Source organism: Rhagoletis pomonella, unplaced genomic scaffold (assembly GCF_013731165.1).
Source record: "Rhagoletis pomonella isolate Grant_MI unplaced genomic scaffold, Rhpom_1.0 Rhpom_scaffold_00361, whole genome shotgun sequence".
Lineage (NCBI taxonomy): Eukaryota > Metazoa > Arthropoda > Insecta > Diptera > Tephritidae > Rhagoletis > Rhagoletis pomonella.
In genome coordinates, this window is record NW_023458915.1 from 9847 (window position 1) to 32300 (window position 22454).

Genomic DNA, 22454 nt, shown 5'->3' on the forward strand with positions numbered 1-22454 from the left:
TGGGGCGGGTCAGCGTCTAGAGAGGGTAACCCATATGGCATGATGAAGTGAATGAATGCACGCACATACCTACATAAATACATACTCATATTTAAAAGGGGTAAGTATGTATTGTTAAGCTGCCCTCTCCCTATCATTATTTTCCGGCGACATCAATGTGCATATTATTTACAAACATATTTAAACCCAAATCGTCGGCACTTGTTTGACACATGTTGCTCCCAATTCGCCATCAATTCGCCATTGCTAAGCAACTTAAGTGACCACAACATTTTTACGGGCCACTAACCACTAACTCTATTGTAAGCAGTAATCTTGATGGACGAAAATAGTATACCTTTACCAGTGCAGAGACAGATATGTACTATTATTGCTTAAAGAAAAAATGAAACATTTCAAAGCTAAAGCCAGCTCATTACCGCTCTTTAATGGTCGAATATCCGATTCATCCATATCGAGTAGCTCTTCATCTGTTGCTCTTGTCGCGTCGAAATCAAAAAAGCGGGCGACCTTCAATGGAGTTATGCAACCAAAAATATTTACCATATCTAACTCATCATCATCGGTGGTGTCATTGTTGAAGGACGAGCCTCCAAGGCCTGCAAAGAAAAGCCTAGAATCTGCAAATATTTACAATGACGACGGAGTAGTGGGTCGAACACCAAAAGTGCCAGAAGTCGCTGGTCCCGAGCTTCATAATTATGAGAAACTTCGCGTAGTAGGACAAGGTAAAGTCTATTTTGAAACTATCACTTTAGTATCATGTTTGTACTTATGTATATACATATATACGACCACACTGACCAGACGTACACACACATGTATATGAGTTCATAAGTGCATTTATTCAATTTTGGAATACGGGCACTATTCGTAGGTTCATTTGGAGTGGCAATATTATATCGACGTAAAGTTGACAATCATCATGTCGTATTTAAGCAAATTAATTTATCCGATCTCACGCCATCCGAACGAGATTTGGCTATGAATGAGGTGGAGGTCTTTTCCAAGCTTCACCATCCGAACATTATCAGGTAATACAGTGAAAACATTTAAATGGAAAACTTGTCCTTATTGTTTTATTGTACGAGTATTGTGCTATTATATGTAAAGGAGAAAACCCATAATTTTGACAGTTATTTTGTTAATTTATACATCTGTGGTCACATGTAAACAGCTCCTAAGTCGAGAATTATATTTTCGAGAAAATCGCCTCATTTATTATATGTACATATTTTGAGACTCTTAAAAAGTACGCTAGAAAAAATGTACATCAAAAAACTGTTAGAGCCAATTTCATAATGAAAAGTTTCCTTTTAGCTAAAGTGTCATTTGCATATACTTTAAACAAGAAGTGCTTTCATAATAAAATGGCAGTTGAATAATAACAAAAGGTTCATTTAACCCTTCGTCGGGCGCAACTGATCTCGCCGTGCCGTTTTATACCGTTAACTTTGCTTACGCTCAGTAGCTGCAGAGCTGAAGAGTAAAACCACTCTAAGTTTTTGTTTGACACTCACAACTAGAAGTTATGCAGAGTTTGATCTGAGAAGCTCATTGCGCCCAAACTCGTCACATATATTAAAATAAGTATTTTTAGAAATACTTTTACATTACTTTTTTAAATTTTAGTATTCATCTAAAATTAGCTATTATTTCATATACCCGTGTTGAATTTTTATGGAATATTTGCATTTTTCTAAACTATTTTACATCTTATGTTTGACTTTTGGATTTTTTAACTTTATTTTAAGATTTTTTTATTAGCTGCTAAATTTGTGTCAAATAAAGGATTTTTACAAAAATGTTGACATTTATTTCTTTTTCATATCCCTAAACGCCGCGCCAGTATTTCCCAGATGTATAAACAATATAATTATGTGTTTATTATGTGTTTTTGACAGTGTGCCAGTAAGGCACATTGCGCCCGAAATTAGCAGTCACCATATTACGCCTGACGAAGGGTTAAATGAAAGTAACGATGTTTGCAATGCTGATCTCGGCAAAATTGCATCAGCTGATTGTCATAAATACATATGTTACTATACTACGAAAATTACATACTTCTTTCTCTTACAAAAGGGACCTTTATGCCATTTAGATTTCCATTTTGGGTATTTAACTAAATAGCCTTTATGGGCACCTTTATCTTTGAAGTGGCTTTATAAAATCGATCAGCAAAATAAAGCATCCTTTAAATTTTAAAACATTCTTTAATTTTGTTATGATATCGGCCCTTAATAATATGCATAAAATATGTACAAAACAACTTTTATATGAAAAAAAACGATTCGTTTTATTTTTGTACTTAGTAATTTTTGATTAAAACGAGCTTTAGCGCATTAAAAAAATGAAATCAAAATTCTGCCGTCTTAAAAGTTGGAGGCATTTTCGACGCGTTCCACTGCACAAATCCCACCGAATTGAAATAAAATAGTTTGGGTAACTTATTTCGTGAGGCTTCCTATTGTACATTAATTTTTTTACATTTAATAGTTACCTCGGCAGCTTCATTAGGGACAACACATTGCTGATCGAAATGGAGTACGCTGATGGTGGAACACTCGCCCAGGTCATAGCCGACCGTCCGGTCAGAGATTATTTTCCTGAACGTTATATCATCGCAGTGTTTGAACAGATTTCTAGTGCCATTAATTACATGCATTCGGAGAATATCTTACATCGGTACGAAATAATACATGGAAGTAGAATGAATCTAAATATATTAAATACTTATTGATTCTTTATAGAGATCTAAAAACTGCTAACGTGTTTTTAAATAAACGCGGCATTGTAAAGATTGGCGACTTTGGCATATCAAAAATAATGAATACTAAGGTTTTAGCACAAACTGTTTTGGGAACGCCCTACTACTTCAGTCCAGAGATGGTATGAGTTAATATTTATTTAGTTTAAGAACAATTCTTATTATCAGAATAATTGAGCGCACGTATCCAATTTTTTATTCAAATGGAGGTACTACCTAGGGTTCGAACGATACTATCGATATTGAGTAAGCATCGATACTGAGGGTATAAAAATGAGTACTTTAATACTCGATACCTTATTTGGTGATTTTACTCGATACTTTGCAAAGTACTCGTAGTATCGAAAACTTTTTAAAAACATACTTTTTAAATTTTTTCTTTGCTTATAAGGATTACTATCATTCAATTTTGTCCATCACTTAAAATAAACTCAAATTTCGTGTAGTCTGTTGCATAACGAAATAAGTGAAAGTTTAATGGCCTTATTCATAAAAAATAAAGTAGGTTTAAAGAGCTCAATAAAATGACATTTTCTTACATTTTTCCGTTTATAAACCTTTTTTTATGAATAAGGCCATAAAACCTTCCGCAAAGTTCACGAAAATGCAGAATTTTTGGAAACCTTTTGGGTATGCAGTTTTGTAACCTATTCAACTTTACTTTACGTGTAGCCTACTACCATTGAGTTTTAATTCAATCTTGCCATTATTATACTAAAATTGAATAGGCTACAAAAATGCATACCCAAAAAGTTTACAAAAAATCTTAATAAAATTTGAAATTCGTGAAAGTATATACATATATATATGTATGTATGTACATTTAAGGTTAAAACTACTTCTTACGTGAAAGTAAGTTCTGCAATAAAATAAAAATCAAATATTTTAAAATTGTATTGTTTTAATTTCAAGAAATAACTAGATATACGATTAAAGAATAAAATAATTTTAGTATCCCAAAAAACGTATTTTAATGAGTTCGATACTGAGTAGTATCGATACTTTTTCCCTGATACTTTTAGAGTATCGATACCATGAGCTCGATGACAGAATGAGTACTCAGTATCGACACCAAAGTCTGAAATTTCGAACCCTAGTACTACCTGGACACGATAGGGGAGGTCACGATTTTTAGCATTTTAGGTGTAAAGTAGCTACGTACGTAGCAATCTAGCACGCATATCAAACAGGTAGGAGAATTAGAGCAAAAACAAAATTTGTGTATTTTGTTGCAGCTTCTGGTATCTACAGTGTCAAACTAATAGTCTGCTTTTTTTAAATGTTACAGTGGGCGATGTGAAATATAAACAAAAACGTAAATAAAAATTGTAATTAAAAAAAAAATAATAAAGAATTGGTTCCACTTTCTTTCTTTGTAAATTTGTTGAATTCCAGAAGCATCAATACATCCTTTTCCGGTCCCAAAAATCAGCGTTTATGCTCCTATGTGACGTTTTCACAGTGGGGGGCTAACTCAAATTCGGCAGTTAACTTTAATATTTTGTACTAAAAGCCTATACTTAACTGCCGAATGAAAGTTAAGTCGTTACTGTAAAAGCAGCCCTAAGATAAGCAAGATTCACATGCGAATACATTTTGCCAATTATGAATTTCGAGAAAAAATTAACAATATTTGGCAGTTTAGATACCAGATAATAAAAATAAAATATCAAATTAGCTGCTCTCTGCTACCAATGTTTAATATGTCTTTGGCATATAATTTTCTTATTAAATACGTAAGAGTTCAAAAATAGTTACTCAAAAATTAAACGAGCTCTACCATCTTTAACAATAGCCACAAGAATTGAAATACGTATGTACATTCGTAGCTAAGTATTTTGTAATAACCGGCTTCAAAAAAGGAGAAAGGTGATCAATCCGCCGGAATATTTTTTTATGTATGATACCGGATAACTTTGGACTACGTAAACCGTTTTCCATAATTCTTTATAATAATTTTTTATCGGAAAGCTACCTCAAGGGTGGTCCCATATTAATTAGGCTAATGATATATAGTTTATAATTTTTTTTTTTTTTTAATTTCAGTGCGAAGGCAAGGAGTACGACAACAAAAGCGATATTTGGGCCTTAGGCTGCATTCTTGGCGAGATGTGTTGCCTCAAGAAGAGTTTTGCGGCTTCAAACCTCTCGCAATTAGTATCCAAAATAATGGCGGTATGCTTATAAGGCCTCGCCGCCTGTTTCTTGCATATTCCTAAATATTTATGTACATGTATATCTTTTATATTTGTCATTGTCGTTATCATAAAATTTAGGGCAATTATACTGCCATACCTACAGGATATTCTTCAGGGCTGCGGAGTCTTCTGAGCAATCTTTTGCAGGCAAGTTTGAACAAGAAAAATGCACACATAAATACATACATATCAAGCCCTAGCCGCCAAAAAGATGTAGATATGCATTAAAAATCAAATTTAAAAAAAAAAATGTCGCTTATATCTTTTTGGCGGTAAGGGCTCGATATATCCTCATTTGTAAGCAGCTCTCGTAAGTGCAATTTAATTTTAATTTCGCAGGTAGATGCTTCTCGACGGCCAATGGCCTCGGAAATATTGGAGTATTGGATTCCATTGATATTTAGAAATTTGGGGAAAAATAAAGGGTACTAATACCTAGCTATGTAGATATATTAGATATGTACATACATACATACATATGAGTATTTCCAATATGGCGTTACGTGACACTCCCCTGAAGGAAAGAGTGGTCCAATTGCTCGAAAAATATAGTCCAAAAAAAGAAAAGAAAGAAAGTCCAAAAATTTAAGGCAATGTAATGTAAAACAGGTGAATTGTACTAAAAGTAGTCCGAATGTAATGCATAAGATACGAGACTTGTTCTAAAATTGGTTACAATGTCATGCAGTAGCGGACAATGGGTATGATTAACGATTTGCTGATATGTAGGCACTTAGTCAACGAATTTTCATGTGCGGCGTTGGCATGCAGAGAGAGTATTCGCTTAAAAATCTGAGAACCCCGGTTCGAATCGCAGCTGGCGCAAGTTTTATTTTTCTTATATATTATTATAGGTTTGTTCGTCGAAAATCCAGCAAGAATTATCCAACACTCAAAATATCAGAGAGTAAGAAAAAATTTTCTCAAATTCTCTCTAAAATTCTCTCTAAATTCTAACTAAATTAATTATATCAACAATTATTTACTTCCTTTTTTCATAAAAAAATCGCTCGTGTTTATAAATTTTTAAATTTAACGAACTAATTTATTCAAATTATTGTAGACAAAAGTGCAACCATGCGCCACCACCACATGTTTTTCGTGTTTGCAAATTCTTGCTGGCAAAATTTTTTCCAGCAAGAATTTGCAACTTCTCTCCAAGAGAACTGTCACTTTGCTCCCACAATTTTTGAGTGTTGGATAATTTTTTGGTCTGCACGAACGCGATTTGGGCAAAAATCGTGATAATTCGTACAAATTCGTACAAATTTTTTGCTCGACGAACAAACCTTATATATGTAGATATTATCTAGTAAACATATGCGCTGGCGTGGCGTTACAAAAAAAAAAAAATGGATTTTGACTCGGGTTAAAAAAATTGCAACACCCTGCTAATTGGGCAATACTTACGGTGACTAGATTTCTGTGGCCAAAAATCGGGACATTTCTAAAGCATCGAATCCAAACATACAATTTTGTTTTTAGAATAATTTAATAAGGCTTAATACAGTTTTATTTAAAACAAAACAAAGAGAAAAAATCTAAAATTGTGTAATATTTTTTTATGAAAATATAAATCACTATCTAAAAAAAAACGTAAATAAAAACTTAAAAATTTGTAGAACATTTATAAAAATTCGACGAATTTGAATAAATGTTCGTCCCAAGGTACATTGAACAGGTAGTATCAGTAGAGCAGCTGATTTGATTTATTTTCAAATTATTTGGTCTAGAAAATGTCAAATATTTTTAATTTTTTCTCACAAAAATTCTGAATTGTTAAAATCCATTTCCATGTGAAACCTTTTTCCATACAAAACAAGCGATTGAATAGCAGCTTTTGGAACGTTCGCCCAACTCGGCAGCACGACCGCTGATTACTGGGCCTTGCAAAGGATGGATCAATGCTTCGAGAAGCAAACAAATTTACTAGGAAAGAAAGTTGCATCAATTTTTATTTTTTCCAATTTCAATTTTTTATTTTTTATAATTTTTTGTATTTCACATGGCACGCTTTGATTTAGAAGAAAAAATTCAGAACAGTTTTTGACACTTTCGATACCAGAAGCAACAACAAAATACACGCAAATGTTGTTTTTGCTCTACTGATACTACCTGTTTAATGTGCCTTGGTTCGTCCCAATTTTAAACATTTTAATCAGATTTTCTAGAATTGTTTTGAGTATGCCATGTTTTGAAGCCCATTAAATTTTAGTTGAATAAACTGCAAGTTGGAATATGCTTGGACTTACCGTTGATTTTTGGCAATTTTTTGTTCACGCATTTTCTTGAATACACAGTAAGTTCAAAAATTTTTTTGCATGGAGAAAATGAGCAACACCTTCTACAAAATTCACCAAATTATCCTCTGATAAATACGGTTTTTCAAAATATCTCCACCCTGGCGCCACCTAAAGAGACCAATTTTGGCAAAAATGTTTCTGCTTACATAGCCAGTATATATTATAAAAAGCAGCCAAATCGGCTCATAAATAAGTTAGATGTAGGACTTTTATTTTTATTTTTTATTGTCGCGGTATACTTTTCGCTGGAATCGCCCATATATATGTATGTGGATAATAGCATTTTTGAAGTGAACCTTCTTTAGCGGTGGTAGTAAGCTAAAAGATTGTTACGTAAATTGTGTGATACTTGCGATCCAAGTTATCTCAAAGATAGAGACGAAGACAAAGTCGAATACGAATGCAAAGAGAAATGCGTAGTCGAATACTAATATAGCGACCAAAACGAAAGCGAATACGAATGTGAAAAAGAACACGAGACGATGACGACGACGACGAATGCGAAGAGGAATACGGCGATCAAAATGAAGACGAATAAAATACGAAGAGGAAGACGGAGACGAACACGACCACGAAGTGGGATACGAACAGGAAGTTGAAGTTAAACTTGAAAACAAAGATTTATACGAAGACGAATATGAAGTCAGACGAATAATGGGAAATGAATCGAAGGAAGTTTCACTTCAGTAGTGTGGTCCAGGCGCACACATTTTTTTGTCTCTTTACTATGTACTTGATGATTATGTAAATACATACATACTTATGCACATGTGTATGTATGTACATTCAAACTTTTAGATATTCCTATAAAGAGGATATATTTGCATCAAACTCCGTTCCGAAGATGAGCGCCGAATTAAGATCCACAAAAGAGGATGTGGAGCTCAGTTTTAATTTGGAAACAGATAGATCCACTCAAGCATTGTCCGAGCTGCCAACTGGATGTACCGAAATGAGGGAGGTGATGAATGCTGAAACTGCCGTCCCGAATGAAGTCCTTTATAAGCGGTCTGTTAGTGAATCATCACAAATTTAAATTGATTATTTTTAGCAAAGATAAATAAAATATTTTACTTAAATTTCACCTCCGTCAGATCCGTTCTATACCAATTGAAAGCGTTCGGAAACAGTTTCAACATGAATCCCATACAGTTGCCACCAAAATCGCGTATACGCACTGTCGCTACAAGTGATTCACATTTTGTAGTAGTAAACGATGGTAAGAATCGTGTGTTTAAATTCTCTCGATAGGGAGAAAATCAGCTCTATTCTGGTTGTCGAAAGTCGTTCGTTGAATTATGTCGTAAATAAAACGACAGATTTTAACACGTTTTCAATACTTCTTCATTTTGAAAGGATAATATGAATAACAAGTAAGAAAGTCTAAGTTCGGGCGGAGCCGAACATTAAATACCCGGCGCAAGTACACTCTAAAAAAAATTGTGTAGATTTCCTAGCTAAAAGGTAGGTTACTGATTTCCTACCTATTATTATTCGCGATATTACATGCTCGATTATTCAACGAATAGTTGGTTTAAATTTCGGACTTTTTAGAGTGTAATATAGCTGCTGTGGTGTGCGTAAATTTACTACGGAAGTGCGTACAAGCTACAGAATACACACCTGCTGTTTGATTTCACCCGTAGAATTGTGTAAAGCCGCTAACAAACACGATTTTTACACACGAAAATGTGTAAACGAGAAAAATACATATTCATCGTGTAAATTTACCAAAAAATTTTAAAAATAAACAAAAATATACTCGATTTATAGTCGCATTTTTAAACAGATTTTTTAGAGTGTATTAAATATATGTATGTCGGTGTGTATAAATTTTGAGTAAATTAACGTCCTTAAATTTCGAAATATTGAAGTTTCAAGCATTTCTGAAAATTACCGTTATATGAAATGCGGCCGTACTTTTATTCGATTTAAATAATTTTCAAAGTTTTGCTTTTATGTGGCAAGCACAATAACCATACCGAGTTTGGTACAAATTGGTAGAACGGTTACCGAGTGGGCGGTGCCACACCCATTTTCCAAACTTTTATTATTAACGTATTTCTTGGTAAACAATTTTTGCAAGTATCAATTTTGAATAAATTAGCTTTAATATTTACTGATTTATCGAAGATATCGTATTTCTCTAAGTTATTATTATATGGGATGTGGGCGTGGTTATTGTCCGATTTTAAACATTTTCGGCCATTTTGTATCCTGTACCAAGGCCAACTGTGTCAAGTTTGGAGGAAATTGGTGCAGCGGTTACCAAGAAGATATACACATGTAACCATAAGTGAGCGTGGCTATGCCCATTTTCCCAAAAAGGTATAATGTTCTTATTTTTCGTCTACAAAATATTGTAAATATCAATTTTGAGTGAATAATCTTCAGCGGTTACTAAAATATCGCAGTTTTCGTATTTCTGAAAATTACCGTTATATGGGAGGTAGGCGTGGTTATTGTCCGATTTTGCCCATTTTCAATACCATCCGTCCTACGCCCGAAAGAAGTGCACATACCAAGTTTCGTTAAGATATCTCAATATTTACTCGAGTTATCGTGTGCACAGACGGCCGGACGGACAGGCAGTCACCGCTTAATCGATTTCGCTTTTCATTCTGATCATTTATGTATACATTTGTCAATATCTATCTCGATTCGTTTTGCCTGTTACAAACAACCGTTATGCGAAGAAAGTCATAACAACCTTGTGCACAAGTGCGCTCGGGTATAAAAATGTGTAGTAGGTTATGTCATTGGTTGCCTCATAACCCCAATGCAAATTTCAAATTACGACGAACGACTGTCGTTCCGACAATCGGAATAGGGGCGAATATGTATGCATATGTATGTATCTGTTAAAAGCGATTTTGTACTGCTAAAGATGGTTCCGTCTATGCTTGGGGAGAGGGCACCCATGGTCAACTTGGATCTACATCGCTTGAAGCATGGAAGCATTACCCTAGCCGAATGGAGAGTGTCCGAAACCACCACATTATAAGGTATGTATGTAAATACTTTAAGGATGAAAAAACTAGTTTCCTGCATATCTTTCATATTCAAAATATGTACATATCTGTGTTCGTAGGTTGGCTTTAGTATAATGCAGCATTCGCAGCATACGATTGCTCACTGGCGCCGAGCCGTTGAACAACTATTGGCAAATAATCGTGCAAGAAATAGTTCCGATACTAGCAAGTCAATATTCTTATTAACTCTCATGTATTTTTTTTTTTTTTTGAAGAACACTATTTTTGACCAATTTTGTTAAAATCAAGGGGTAATTTCGGCCCAATGACAATATTTTTTTCGTGAAAGGGAATTACTTTAGCTTTCAAAACCATGCTGTTTAGTATGAAAATGCTTCTGCTGAAAGCGCTACCATCAATTTCCTCTAGTTCGATAAATGGACCGCTTTTTCGAGATCTGGGCTCGATTCGAAACGAATGAAATAAAATGACAGTCGTTTTCTTTCCAATACATTTTTAATTGAAAAAGCGAGCTCGTTAGCGAATGTCGTAATCTGAAAAAGAAATTCCGAATCGACTTTGATTCGATCGCCGATGCCCTGATTCGGGTCCTGACAGTTTTTTAGCAAATGAGCGACATTTCATTGATTGTGAAATGATGGATGGAAAATCGCTTGAATTATTTTACAACTCATGCATGTTCATGCAAATTTCTTCTGACTTAAACACTATCCAATACAGTGCTTGCGTTGGAGATGGGTTTACCATTTTACTAGCTCAATCCGGCACCATTCTCAGTTGTGGCGATAATTCAAAGTATGCGCTCGGACATGAAGATAACAAAACGTTCCACACCCCGAAAAATGTCAGCAAATTACAGGATATACAAATCGAAAAAATAGCATCCGGCACAGCACATGCGCTTGCTTTAAGCGCCGATGGTTCAATCTATGTTTGGGGTACCAGCGCGTACGGCGCTCTTGGTCTGGGCAAATTACAGACGCAGCAGTACGTAGACAATTACATACATACATACATACATACATACATACATACATAGTTCATAAGTACATTCAGCAACTGAAATGAATTTTCTAACTACCAACTTTTCTTTGAAGGAGAACTCCACAAAAAAGTACTGCTGCCCCATGTGAATGGCAAGGCGGAGAAAATTTTTTTGCGGCCCCAATGTTTCGGCAGTTCTTTTCAAAAACGGCGACTTGTACCTCTGTGGATGCAACAAATACAGGAAGTTGGGATTTAAGAAGAATATCACAATAACAGCATTCGTACGTACAAAATGCCGAATCTCATCCTTATATATGTATACATAAGTTACTTTTTAAAAAATGTATGCACGATTCAGTTTGGTACCAATCTATGGAAAAATTAGTCCTGCGGATAAGGACTGGTCACAAAATCCATAAAAAATTTTAGGAGAAACTTTTTTGCTAGATTATTTTACATTCATGCATACATATATAGTAGATACATAATATGTATGTACATTCAGATGTAGATGCACCTGAAATGCAAACAGACGTAACAACATCGTAAATGAAATGGAAAAAGTTGTGACTAATATTTTAATTTTGTTTTCATAAAATGATCTTTGGGATCTGCATGTTATCAAAAACTCACCACCACATGACCGTAACGTAGACGTTGCTTCCCTCTCTTTCTCTCAACAGCACACTTGATATCTTTCTACGTACTTCTACGCTACGCTACATACACGTTCGTGGGTAACCGCGCTCTTAACCTATTTATAATGTCACCCTGACCTTTTCTTTTTTAAGATTTTTTATTTTTTTTTTTCTATTTAAAACTTTGAAGTAACTGTAAACAACACAAAAAGCGCTCCTATGTAACAAGTTCCGAGTACATTGATGCTAGAAACTGCCAAATTTTACGATGCAAGGGTCAGATTGACTCAAATGGCATTAGTGTCGCGGGCTCTAAAAACTTTTTAGTGGCCCTCGTGTGTATATGTATGTACATACATACCCAGCAAAAAATCGGTAATCGCTTTTAGTGATAACGTGTTCTAGAAGGCATAGCGTTATAATGCCTTCGAATTTGTTCGCTTCTTTTAGGAAGCAACGTGTGACGTAGTGGTGGTGAGTTTTGATAACTCGCAGATCCCATAAGATAGATCGTGTCAGCTGCCACGTTCTCCGCTTTTACGTCCGTGGGTAACTGCGCTTTAAGTCAAGGCGAATCTATATAAGATGTCGACCTCACGGTTGACCAAAGCTCACTCATGCCAGAGGTGAAGTTGCAAGTCTTTAGATGCTCTTTCCACTTCTTCCACATGTGTATGCTCACAAGTTGCCGAATCTCCGTATTAAGATCCCTAATGCGAGGATTTCCGGGATCGGCCAGGCGAAGGTTGTTACGCTCATCAGCTAGAAAAGTCGGCGAAATCTCTCAAACGTTGTATTGTTTTTAGTTATTTATACCGGTTCAATGAGAAACCATTATTAAAAACTTCAAATACGTTTTTATCGCATTTTTTAGTTATGTCGTTTTTCCTGCAAACCAGCGTTATGAACATATAGCATTCGCACATTTATTTAACCGAAGCCAAATTCTATTCGGCTCCGTAGGCCCTGGGCCCGATCCCTGGTCAGACAACGTCTAATATTAGAAATACGTTTTTTCTAACAGCAGTCGGCCGTTGGCAGACAATGGCAAACATCTGAGTGTATTTCTGCCTGGAAAAGGCTTCTCATAAACCATTTGCAGTTTGGAGAAGGCGTAAAATTGTAAGCCCCCCATTTGTGATATAACATCAGGATAAGCTCGGGCAAACACTTGCCAAAAGTGTATGCGCCAAACGTTATTTTTTACAAATGAATTACTCGCTCAAAAATCGATTTTTCAATTAAACCCGCACGGTTAACTGGGTTCCCGGATGATTTAAAGAAATGTGCGATTTACAGCTCAATTAAGCCGTATTTGTTGACCAAACTGAAAACGTTCCCACGACAGTCGGGTCTAAGTAACCGGAACGACCCAGATTTATATCTGGCCAAGGACTGTCACTCCAGCAACACTCCCCAAAAAAGTCTTTGGGGAATTTGTATGCTGCTACAACAACAACAACAACCAAACTGAAAACCCATTGCAATATAATATTTGTAACTTTTCCGTCTGTTCTCAAATACAGAATCTTCGCCTTTTACACATACATACATATTTATATGTACATGTGAGACCATGAGAACCAGAGGAACTTATCTATAAAAAATGTAATGCAAGGTATCGAAAAATCGCGTTTTTTGCAAAGAAACAACTTCCACTCAGGCTCAAATTAAAGCTAGAACTCTCGACTACTATTTCTGAAAAAACCACCCCTGCAAGTTTACCTGATGGTAATTTATAGTCGTTTATTGAACAGCGAAAACTGATTTATCTTCTAATTTTTATTTAGGCCTGAGTGAAAGGTTCTATCACCTTTTCTTTATTTGCTAGAGCTTCTCAAATATTGCATTTTGATATTATGCGCTAAAAATGTACACAGAGCTTTTATTTACCTTTCAGTAAAAGCTGGTTATAATTTGTTAAAAAACCTAAGGTAAAGTCGCCCTGCCCATATGATTAGCATGTGCTACGAAATAGTTTTTCGCATTTTCTTATGAACGTATTATTTTGAGTTGCGACTCTTTTGAAGACGGTGTGCGATATGTATGTGCGTATGTACATTAGAGTGGTCCCATTTTTGTATGAGGGAAAACATTGCACCCTAGAAAACGGGCACCCCCCCTTAGTTTTTTTCCTTTTGATATTTGTAATATCTGTTATTGGATCGCTGTGAAGCTGGCAAAAATATTGGTGATTTTTATAAAAGGCTACTGTTGCACTGACAACTGAAGCTTGTGACATTTTAATAGATAATTTAAATTTTAAATGTTCTTAGGTTACTTAACAAATTTTTTGATTAATATATGTGCACAATACTTCTAGAGTAAAATATGAGAATCATGAGCATCCTCTAAATGGATAGATAAAAACGTAGTTTGGTACCAGAACCTCTTTCGGCAAGAGGAAAAATTTTGGAAGGCCACTCTAATTTACATATATGCAATTTTTTTCTATTTACTAGTAAATTAGCTTCACCCATTTAATAGAAAAAACTTCAAATGCCACATAAAATCATTGAGGCGAGCTTTTCTTCGATGCATACTGTATTACTGCTGGAGGGTGGTTGGATATATACAATGGGGCGCAATTCCGAAGGACAACTCGGCATTGGACACACTGGGGAAATGGATCGGCCTACGCCGGTGGAATTCGTTAAGCATCGCAATATTGTTGTAAGTACTATGCATTTTTTTTTGTTAATAGATTGAGATTAGATGCAAGGTTTTATTTTAGAATTGCAAATGCAATGATCAAGGAACGTTGGTTACATCTGACGACAACGTCATCACCTTCTGGGGCACTAGAAATGGAATACCAGAGTTTGAGGATGGAAATTTCGATAAGGTCTGTTAACACGTTTATGACCGTCTAATTTCACTAAGGCAAGCGTACATTGACAGTTACAACTTGGAGGTGAAGATTTTGATTCAGAAATCGGTAATAATACTGTGGCGTTTACAAATTTTCTTGCCTCGGTTTATAAATCAGAGCTGCTTTTGGAACCGGTCGATATTTTAGCGTAAGTAGGTGTATAAAAATACGGCTTAATGCTACCCAAAATTGTAAATTGATATCTAGTTTGCACACCTCAGAGAAGCAACGCCAAAAGGGCTACTTCATACAGGTAAATAACATTTACATATTGCCGCACAGTGTTTTAGTAATGGTAGACACTACAACACCTTTGGTATCGTCCCTGGAGGAGCCTCAGTGAATTAGCGCTTGTTCGAATTGCAATCACAACCGCAGTGTTGCGCGAATTATTAAAGTATAATGTTCGGTGTCATGTTCTAGCAACGTTTTATCAATCGGGAAGTTGCAACAGACTTGGAAATCATCAGCGCTGCAGTATTGCCGCTTTTATTACGTGCCTGGAACAGGGCCTTAAGTTTAATAATAAAAGCATCTTATTACATTTTGCATGAATGTAACTTGTTTTATTATAATTCAAATGTTACTTATTTGACTACAAAAGACATTGTCGTAGTATAATATTTTGGAATTGCAAGTAAACCAAAAAAGGAAAGAAGCAATTAGAATCACGACCATGATTGCGGTGAATCATTGTGTTCTATTTCCCCATTTCTAATGACTGATTACAATGCAAATATTTGCTTTCTTTCATATGTGGATTCCGGCAAGAAAATCATTGACTTGCGATCTGACATCTTCCTTACACACTACACACAATTATTTTGATTGATTCACCATTCGCAATACAAAATTAATCAAATGTCTTAACCAAGCTTATGAAAATTCACAAATAAGATGTTTGTAGTACGACTGAAAACACATAATGCAATGCATAATAATAATAATAATAATAAAAGAGCTTTAAAATTGTAAACGACATTTAAAATATGCCAATGCGGAATTAGATTTAGTAACGAGACATTTGGCCGCCATAGCGTCCTCCACTGCCAAACATTCCTCCAGCTGTGTATCCACTATTGGAGCGTTCATTGTAAGTTCGATCAAAGCGATCTTGTGTGGATGGCATGGGACGCCAGCTGTTTTCTTCCACCGATTTCTGCCATGTTGAGTTACTGTGAAGGCTGGACATGCCATTGCCGACGTATGACTTGACACCACTTCCGCCAGAGCTGCCACTCAAGTGTGTAGATGATGCCCAGACATTGTTGCCACTGCTAGAGTTGCCGTAACCATTTGAGTTGTCATAGCGTTTATTACCAGATGAGGACCTACAAAATTAAACAAAACACATTAAAATAAGCCCCGCACATCTACCATTCGAATACGCTTACCTTATGTCATCGATACCGCCACGGCGATAGCTTCCAGAAGAACGATCTGTGTCTAGATAGCGACTTGCGGTAGCCTTATGAATTGTAGAGCTGACATCTCGGCTAGTGTGGAATGATGAGCTGCCGCTATTACTTACTGCGGGAACATGTCGAATTTCAACTTCGCGTTTGTAGTCGTCACGTGAGGACTTGCTTGTACCATAATCGTCTAAGATACGTTTTGATGAAGACGACGAAAGATATTCACTGCTACGCTTGCCATAATCGTCTGAGCTTCGCTTTGCCGGAACTACAGAATAATCGTCTATAGCTGAACGTTTGGTACCGCTCGAGTAATCCATGCGTTTAGACGAAGATGAATAGTCATCAATGGCGCGCTTCCCGGATGAAGAACTAGTATAATCATCACGCTTCTTATCATAACTAGGGGTTCACAATACGGAGAATAAGTATTTAATTAAAAATAATATTAAAAAAAAAGGAAATAACAGATTTTGTTACTGCATATTAGGGCTGGGAGTTTGGAAGTTCTAACCGAATATCTTTAATATATTAAGAGGATATCCGGACAACAAATTATAACGTATATTAACTGGATATCCGTATTTTATTCGTATCTGTACACGAATATCCGAATATACGGAAAGCCCCAGCCCTACTGTAAATAAAGCACTCTTAAATAAAAATTGGTATGGACTTCTAAAGGGAAGTCATTCTAAAAGGCCTACCCAAGAAGGGCAGAAAAAAGTGCTTCTCTGAATGGCTTCAAGAAGGGCTTTTTCTATTTACAATATACGTGAATGTGTAAGTTTATTATATTATTTAACATTACAAATGAGTTTCAATATGCAGCAGTGTATAAAAGAACTCCTCCAAAAAGGCCTTCTAAAATACGTCCTACAAAAGTCTTCCTCAAAGTCCTTCTATGGGTAGCTAAATAACCAAGGCCTTCAATTTGTGCCACTCCATACAAAAAATAAAAGAGAGTGGAAAGCCTCTAAACTCTCACGAAGGCCCTTTGGAAGGGCTTTTACCTAATGATCTACTGTTAAATCCTCAGAAAATGATGCTTAATAGCTTGAAAGAAATGGAAGGGATGAAAAAATGGCATCCGCATGGTTATTATTACATTATTAATAAAGTGGAATAGGCAACAAAAATTTTTAGCTCGTGTTTTTCACAGGGCCTACACCTCTACTCATTTAATAATAATAATAGATTGGCGCTTACACATATGTTAGTGTTTGGCCGAGCTTCTCCTCCGATTTGTGGCGTGCGCCTTGATGTTGTCACACAGAGCGGAGGGACCTACAGTTTTACGCCGACTCCGAACGGCGATTGTATTTTTATGAGAAGCTGTTTTTCATGGCAGAAATACACTCGGAGGTTTGCCATTGCCTGCCGAGGGACGACCGCTGTTAAGAAAAAGCCTTTTTCTATATTTTTGCGATGTTGCTTTGACCAGGGCTTGAACCCAGGTGCTGATGAGTGAAAGCGCGCACTGCTTACCACTACACCACAGCGGACTACTCATTTGGCTTCAGTAAATGCCAAGTTTTTTTCGATGATAAGTACTCCCGTCGTTGATTTCATACCGATTTGAAGTTACCTAGGAGTAATTAATATCTAAAACTGACCAAAAAAACTCTATTAAAGGCCAAAAATAGTTAAAACAACTCTAAAACACTCATTACTGAAATTCGCTTTGTTGTGAGTATGGCAGTTGAAATTTTCTCGCGCAACCATCATCGGTTAAGACGGAATTTCATTTAACTGAGGTCGTCCTCCAGTTAAAATAGAGGTATCCGATGGTTTTTACTAATTAATTTTTTCTTCCACATAATTATGTGGCTGCTGTGGTGTAGTGGTCATAACTATGACTGAAAAATTAACAATTTCTGGTATGTATCTTTAATATTTAAAGCTGCTCCCTTAATCGCTAATAAAACTCTCAAATGAAAAGTGGGCGTTTGCAAATTGGAATTTCTTAATATTTCGCGTATTGCAGTATTTGTAATTCTAACAATCGCCTTGTAGGGCGAATAGTTTGAATGCATACCAATTTTGAATGAAGAGTATGGACTTTATAAGCATATTTAAGCTGAGACATGTTACAATGTTTGTACAATTTTTACCTTCTCGACGATGTTACGAGACTGGCATCAAACCTTGGTGGAGGAGGCGCCTCAAAACGAGAATCACTTCCAGAGGACCGCTTCCGATCGGACACATCGGTGTAGCGCTCGGTACTGGATCTCTTTGCCAGACGTTTAATGGGGTCCTCTCGTGCGTGCATAATCCTTTGAAGTACGCGATTCAAATGAAAATTGGGAAAAAGACAATTGAAAGTATTAGTGATTAAAAATAAAAATATATTAATTTAAAAGACACGTCTATACGATTCGACCGTTTTTGAGAGATATGTTGCATCACCTGGCTTACTCAATATCTATGTACATAAGTAATACTGAGATGAATAACACGTTCTCGCGATATAATCAATCACATATGTATGTATGTATAACTTCTTAACAATAATCACACTTTGTATACATCCAACACTCTGCAATCGACACACATCCCGAGACATTTTTGATGCGAAGCTGCCTCGCCTCACTGGCACAGTTGACTGAAGTAGTAAATAACGGTCTCTGTTTGTGCATCGGGTAAGTGTGCATGTATGTATGTATATGAGGGTGTGTATATATGGATATAGTATTGTAAGTTCTAAAAAAAATTATTAATGTATGTGTAAACGCGTTCATACTTCATTTGTTGACGTTTTAGCTCGAGTCGTTCCAATTCTATTTTCTCCCGCTCGAGTTTTTGGCGCTCGCGTTCTAAACGCAGCAACTCTGCTTTCTCTTTTTCTAATCGTTCGCGTTCCTGTGCTAGCTTGCGACGTTCTTCAGCCAGGCGAGTTTCTTCTTGGCGCTGACGCTCGCGAATTTCCCGCCGACGACGTTCTTCTTCACGCAGTTCGCGTTCACGCTCTCGCAAACGCTGTCGTTCTCGTTCTTCTCGCAACTGTATATACTCTCGCTGCCTGATGCGTTGTTCACGTTCGCGTTCCCTCTGCCTTTGGTCCCTGATATTGCGATCGTTACGATGGCGGTCATTAGAGCGGCTGCGGTTGGCAAGCTGCCGAGGATTGCGATCTTTGGGCCCTTCCCTCGAAATAGCACGCTTCTCGCGATTGCTAGTCACGCTCTTCTCTTTGTCTTTGACCTTATCTTTCTCCTTGTCCTTATCGTCTTTTTGGTTATGCTCTTTCTCTTTTTCTTTCTCTTTCTCTTTCTCTTTATCGCGCAGCTTCTCCTTTTCGGCATCAGATTTCTTCGATGAATCGTCCTTCTTACTGGTTTCACTAATCTTGCGTCTATCATCGCGGGTCTTCGAAGTTGTGTCGTGAGACTTCTTATCTTCCTCCTTCTTTATGCCATCTAAACGGGATTTAGAACCAGCTGTTGAGCTGCTACCGATTTCGTTCTTGGTACGTTCCACAGAAATGATCCGTCCATGGAGTTCGGTGTGATGCAAATGCTCGATGCAGCGACTGGCATCTGCCGATGATGACATTGTTACGTAGCCATAACAACGGGTGCCTGGTGTCCGCGTGTTAGTGACGACCTTAGCGCCGATCACCTTTCCATACCTTGAAAATATGGTTTTCAGATCGCTGGCTCGTGTTAAAGAAGACAGCCCGGAAACCCAGAGATTGCGGGAAGCAGTTACTTGCTTTGCTGGGGCCGATGATTTCGCCGAGGTATTGGCTGAGGACTTTTCTGCAATTTCCATACAAATAATAGTGGAAGAGTAATGGTGAGCACACATTCAAATATTTTGCGATTCGTTTTGAAAGTCTTTATATATATATGTATACATGTTTTTTAAATTAAAGACACAGAGGATAAAAGCTGTCCTTTTATATATAAAATTTGTTTTAAAATTTTTATATTAAATGCACTTTGGAATGTTTCCCTATACAGAACTCAGCAAAAAAAATGTGAACTTCAGATTTGAGTACGAAATATGTATAGTGTTATTAGATTAATCGAATGTCATGCTGTGTAAAGGTGGGAGTCAACTGTTTAAGCTTTCTGGTTCCGGCTAAAAATAACTACGGTTGTACCGCCACAGCAAAGTGCTCGGGTATGATGTTTGTTTCTTCTCAAATCCAGCGTACAGAATCTCCAAAATTTTTCAACACAAATCAAACACCAGTTGCTGGAGTCACCCCTCGACGGTGCTGCCGAGGCGTAAGGACGTTGATAGGTGATGATGTAAAGTTGGTCCCGTCCGCATGACACGCATGTGTATGCCAATTCGGGATTCAGACGCAAGAGGCAGGTAGCTATTGAGGCGGCGGTACCAGCCCCTCAGTTGATCCAGGTATACCGGCTTGCTCGGGTAATTCCGCTTCCGCTATGTTGATGGGTAGTGGTCATCCGGACGATATTATCACGACGAGTACTGTGGCTGGTTCTCCCAATATCGCGGTGTACATCGCTTATAACTTTGGCGAGGCGCTGCTTCCAGAATCGGGATCTACGTTCGGCTAAAACGTCGTCCTTCCAGTCAGTTGCTGTTGAAAGAAGCACCTGCATATATTTATTTTCCCGCATACAAGGATTTCACTACAGCAAATGTCGAAACCTAAATGATTTAGCAGCAAGAACGAAATCATTGTTGATATTTTGTTGCAGCATGGAGACCTTTAATAATGCCTGGATACCGATAAGACTGGAATCAGGACATTGATTGCAAGTGGAACACAAGTATTTGTTAGCTCGGTGCTGGAGAGTAATCCCTTTGTACTGCAAAACTTGATTCAGTGCTGTACTAGGAACTGCTCCGGTTATATTTTTCCTAGATTTGATGCATAAATTACACTAAAGATGCCGCACCGTACTGAATTCTTAAATGCGTTCAAGCTCTATATCTAGGAGTTATTAAAGTTCTATGTCCACAATAAAGTTTTTTCTTTATTTTTTAAATAAAGAAATCTTGAATTTTGTTGTGAGAGTGAACTCCCGATCAAATGATTTTATAACCTTCAAGCACTACCTACAATAAAAACTTGGCTAAGTTCACACTTTCTTTGCTGAGTCTTCCACTTAATTCAATTCATATGTAACTTTTATTTCAAAAGAGAGCTTATTACTTTCTAACCCTGCATGATTGTCGATTTTCGCAATAACACTTTCTGCAGATGGCTTTGTTTATTAATCTGCTTTTTTGGGTTAATTACCTTTGTCATCCTTTTGCGATGTTTTGTTTGAAGATGATTTATGTTCACTGTTTTCAGTTGGATAACCACGAGTACAATACATTGTGGGTTGAATCAAGTTGAATTCAGCGGGAAAAATATTAAAAAAAGAAATGATATTAGTAAAATGTGTCGACGACGTCTGCCTTAAATCATTAATCAATCTTGCAGAGTCGAATAGCTGTTGATATGAAAAACTTATATCAGTTATAAGATATTGAGCTTTGGTTCAGATTTCGGAAGGTGGATTAGAAACGATCTTAACTGTTCTGTAAACATTAAACTGCTCCAGTGAAAGTTCAGTATTTTTGGTTGCGCATCTTTTGAACGTCTGCTACTCCTTGATTAGAATGTATAGCAATGCCGTCCACGGTCAGTCGACTTCCCATTTATTATTCTTCTTCTTTTGTTGTAGGTTTCTCACAATACAACATTCTACTGGTATCTTTCCAAATGCTCAACACTATAACTGGTATAAACTCTCATACAACAAACTGATTCAAAAGTAATTATTGACTGCAATTTTCTCATCCATTATAAAATAGTTTTTCATTCTATGGTGATGTTCTAGGCTTCTACACTTTGGCATTCAACCAACCTATCGTCCTTCTCCTTTCTGTCGCCAGTTTTCTCATCTTTTCTCTTCAATTTGTCTTCCTCATTCTTACTATTTTTACGTTCGTCCTTATTGCCGCTGGAAATACCTTTAGACGTCTTTGAATCCTTTGAAGCTGCCGCATTTTTGCTGCTCTTTTGCGTTGAACTATTTCCTGAAGCGGTGCCCTCAGCATCGGCTATAAATAACCGGTAAGTAACGGCGATTTACGGGTGAAAATAGTTATTTTTGTTAGTTGTTTTAATTTTGACTTTGTTTGTTTTGCTGTTGATTTCAGTATAGATTTCTATCAGCAATATATATTGTATATATGTTTTTATGCTTCACAACAAGCGTTTAATATCAGCGTCCATTTTTGTTGCGGAGTTTGCAACTCGTTTAAAATTAAATTAAACTCAGACGGTTTAAAGCAATAAT

General features: G+C 36.6%; 1 protein-coding gene and 1 pseudogene across 1 annotated transcript in view; one reads left to right on the plus strand and one right to left on the minus strand.

The window, feature by feature from the left end:
* LOC118750696 lies at positions 1 to 15528 on the plus strand (annotated as a pseudogene).
* Positions 15298 to 22454, minus strand: part of LOC118750693 (SAFB-like transcription modulator) — a gene marked incomplete in the record, with an annotated part of 16793 nt that continues 9636 nt past the window's right edge. Inside the window, 6 exon segments of the mRNA XM_036485424.1 lie at positions 15298 to 16089; positions 16153 to 16575; positions 18288 to 18452; positions 18920 to 19937; positions 21404 to 21450; positions 22020 to 22215. Of these exon segments, the coding sequence (XP_036341317.1) occupies positions 15768 to 16089; positions 16153 to 16575; positions 18288 to 18452; positions 18920 to 19937; positions 21404 to 21450; positions 22020 to 22215 (2171 nt within the window).